Source organism: Ochlerotatus camptorhynchus, unplaced genomic scaffold (assembly GCF_037179485.1).
Source record: "Ochlerotatus camptorhynchus isolate MF236.1 unplaced genomic scaffold, CSIRO-AGI_Acam_v1.1 ptg000491l, whole genome shotgun sequence".
NCBI lineage: Eukaryota > Metazoa > Arthropoda > Insecta > Diptera > Culicidae > Ochlerotatus > Ochlerotatus camptorhynchus.
Window position 1 is genome coordinate 238,400 of NW_027040976.1, and position 3,301 is coordinate 241,700.

The following is a 3,301-nucleotide window of genomic DNA, read 5'->3' on the forward strand; positions in this document are numbered from 1 at the left end:
GTTTAGTAGGACGGAAATTAGATAAAAAAAAACCTATAATCCCTTTTGAGAAATTATCCTGCCACACACAATATATTCTTGGGTAATTTTTTTTTTCGATAATGTTTCAGACTGCACACATTTATGTTTGTTAGCTGAAATCTCGGCAAAATTCATGTTTGTTAGCTGAACCTCGGCAAGTTTTTTACTGAAATCCAGCAAAATAAAATGGTTCAATCCGAGATATGATTTTTCGGGAAATGTCATACATTTGTTTGTTTGAATTTTTTGAAATTTCATATTGACAACATCTGACCGAACCTTCTGACAATTTTTATATATTTATTTCTTCAATATACACTTAAATGCATTGCGCATTCGCACCACAAACATTTCTATTAGGTGAAGGGATATAATCTCAGCCTTTACCGATCGCTAAAACTCAGGCTTCACGTATTTTTTTTATTCAATAGTTTATTTGTTAGACTCAGATTTGACGAAACTTCAGGCTGATATATCTGCTTCAATGGATCTTAAGTTACTACAATCCTATTGGTATTTCCGTACAGGAACATGAGCTGAGTTGACTTGTCTTAACCCTACGTCCCTTCATAAATCTCTTAAAATCATTGTTTAAATATATTTAGTAAACTCTTCATGACTTTTTCAATCCTGTACATCTTCAGCTCCCTAACATGATGATCAGTTGATCACCAGTTGTAGAATGTTGAATTAAATTACGTATAACACATCTTACGACTTATTCATACAATACGCAAATTAGGATACCCAAGTGACTATCTCGGAGGATTATAAGGCTTAGAATGGACTTAAAGACCATAATAAAACCGAAAAAATTTGCTTAGGTACTGAACAAATGCTCCTCAACATGCTTCAATGGACCAAATGCCAACATTCCACGCATACATTAAAAACATAATCTTCCAGTGTTGATCTCATCAATACCACTGGAAGGGCAGCTCCTGCTTGAGAACTCCATTGGGAAACTCGGCATTGCGGTAGTATATTTGAGTTTCCGCCACCAGCGCCGGTGGTAGCTCGTCGCCTCGGTACAACTCCAACACATTGCAGCCGGGTAGCTTCTTGCGAAGGTTCGACACTCCCTGGGAACTGATCCGGTAGCAGTCGTATAGAACCAGCAGCTTCAGTTGAGGTAGTTTTTGTGCCAATGCTTCCAGCGTGGAATCCTCGATCTAAAAGTGAAATGCATTTGTTAACATTTGAAGCACTTGGTATCGATGAAAGTACCGACTCACATTATCATTGAAGTAGAAAATGATTTTCTCCAACTTAGGACACGTTAATCGATCATCGATGCTTTTGGACACGTTGATGCCCCATAGTCGAAGGTCTGTCAAGCTTCCCATGTCTGTTAAGTGTTTGAATGCTTTATCGCTCAGTTTGTTACAGAATGCAAGCTCCAAACGTACTACCGAATGGGCATTCAGGGTAACCTTTATCAACTGCTCATTCTTCATTTTGGTATCGTGAATTTCCAACGATTTCAGAGTGGAAAGTTCTTTCAAAAAGTTGGTGAAATCAGTTCCAACGTTATCGACATGCAGTCGTTTCAGCATGCAAAAGTTTACGTGACGCCAGCTAAACTTATGGATGCCTCGTACCTGCAGATCCTCGAGACACTCCAATCTCGATAGCATGTTGAACTTCCTGCACTCAATAAGCCCGGAGCAGAGAAGGCTCAATTTCTTTAGTTTCGTTGATGTTCCACAAATGGCTGCAATAACATCATCATTAATACCGGCTTCCAGATGCAACTCCCTCAGTACTTTCATCTGTTTGAACAACTGTGGCCACACCGATCCGGATATCTTTAGTTCCAGTTTTGTCAGGTTTGAAAAACTCATCTCGGAAAACTCCGATTGATTGAAACACCGACTGGTGGAGAACCTCAAAGCGTTCAACTGCTGACTCAAACATCGCGTCAGCATGACATCCCACAGATCGATACATCCATGAATCGTCCGAATATTGAACCGCATCAGATTTGGCAGATTTGTCAAAAAATCATGATACAATCGACAATCATCTCCAATATCAAGGGTCAAGCTTTCCAGTTGATTCAGCTCTGACACCTCTGCATCGTTATCAAATTCATCATAGTAAATCCCGCCGGAAATAGTAAGTTCCTTCAGCTTTGGCAACAGCTGCAGCACTTGCCACAGTTCGCTGCGCCGCAGACCATGACAGTTTGTAAAACACAGACACTCAATCGAATCACAACACAGCTGCACCATAAAGAACAAAAACTCCCGAGCCACTGGCCGCGCAAAGTTCACATGAAAGAACTCCAAGTTGACATAGTTCCTCTTACTGTGAACCAAGGCATCGAACATGCGGTCGAACAGTTCTTCGGCGTCCACGGTTTCCCAGCTGGCAATCTTTGGACAAACCCGTAGACTAACCGAGCGAAGCGTTATCGGCGAGCTGAACAACATCCAGTTCCACGCTTTGCACGCCAGGGAAGCATTTTTACGGTCCCGTAGATCGGTGAGATTGTCCAGAATGTGCCACACTAGTTCCGGTGGAAGGGCTTCCAGATCCATGCTCTTGACTAGGCTGGGAGGTTGCTATGCTGGATGGAATTGGTTTGTGATGAAGTGACCGAATGTATTGTAAAAACATATATATAAAGATACTTACCTAATAAAACATTGTATTTTTTTAAATATAATATATTATGCACGATTGCATGAATAATGTACCTATGCTAAACGGCGGAAGACGAAGTTTGTTTTTGTTTTGAATAATGTTCTTTTTTTTTGTGAATTTACACGCTAATTCAAAACTCCCTAAATTTGGGTGGATTCCACCCAGATCGGTCAAAACTGAATCTACCCAAAAATGGGTAAACTGTGTTGGGAGTGACAAGTTGACAAATGAACAACATCGACATGAATCCGATCGACATTGTTCATTTGTCAACTTGTTAGTCCCAACACAGTTTACCCCTTTTTTGGGTAGGTTCAGTTTTGACCGATCTGGGTGGATTTTACCCAAATTTAGGGAGTTTTGAAATAGTGTGTATAATATGAGTAATATGGTAGCTGGTATGGTATGGTGAATATGGTAACTTAAATTGATGAATCACGGAAAATCGAAACAACTCAAAACTAAGTCTTTTGTAGCAGATACCGAGTTATCGGTATTTATACCGATTTCCTAACTAGATACCGATATACAGATAAGATTCCTCAGAATACCGATTTTTGAGATTTTATACCGATTTATTTTTAAAAAAAGTATAATTGATTATTTCCTGCCCGCGCTCGAATTTCGGAGA

At 39.9% G+C, this 3,301-nt stretch overlaps 1 protein-coding gene across 3 annotated transcripts; it reads right to left on the reverse strand.

Moving 5' to 3' along the window:
- Positions 1 to 284: 284 nt before the first annotated feature.
- Positions 285 to 2,748, reverse strand: LOC135712537 (uncharacterized). Of its 3 annotated transcripts, none has more exons than XM_065235493.1 (3): positions 2,662 to 2,748; positions 1,257 to 2,593; positions 285 to 1,193 (listed from the first exon to the last, which is right to left on the reverse strand). In XM_065235493.1, the coding sequence occupies exons 2-3, from the start codon at positions 2,562 to 2,564 to the stop codon at positions 939 to 941; spliced, it is 1,563 nt and encodes a 520-aa protein (XP_065091565.1). In that variant the 5' UTR covers positions 2,565 to 2,593; positions 2,662 to 2,748; the 3' UTR covers positions 285 to 938. The 3 variants fall into 3 exon arrangements, with proteins under 3 accessions (XP_065091565.1, XP_065091566.1, XP_065091567.1); XM_065235494.1 differs by having other exon boundaries at positions 1,257 to 2,588; positions 2,662 to 2,746; XM_065235495.1 differs by having other exon boundaries at positions 1,257 to 2,577; positions 2,662 to 2,731.
- Between the last annotated feature and the right edge of the window lie 553 nt (positions 2,749 to 3,301).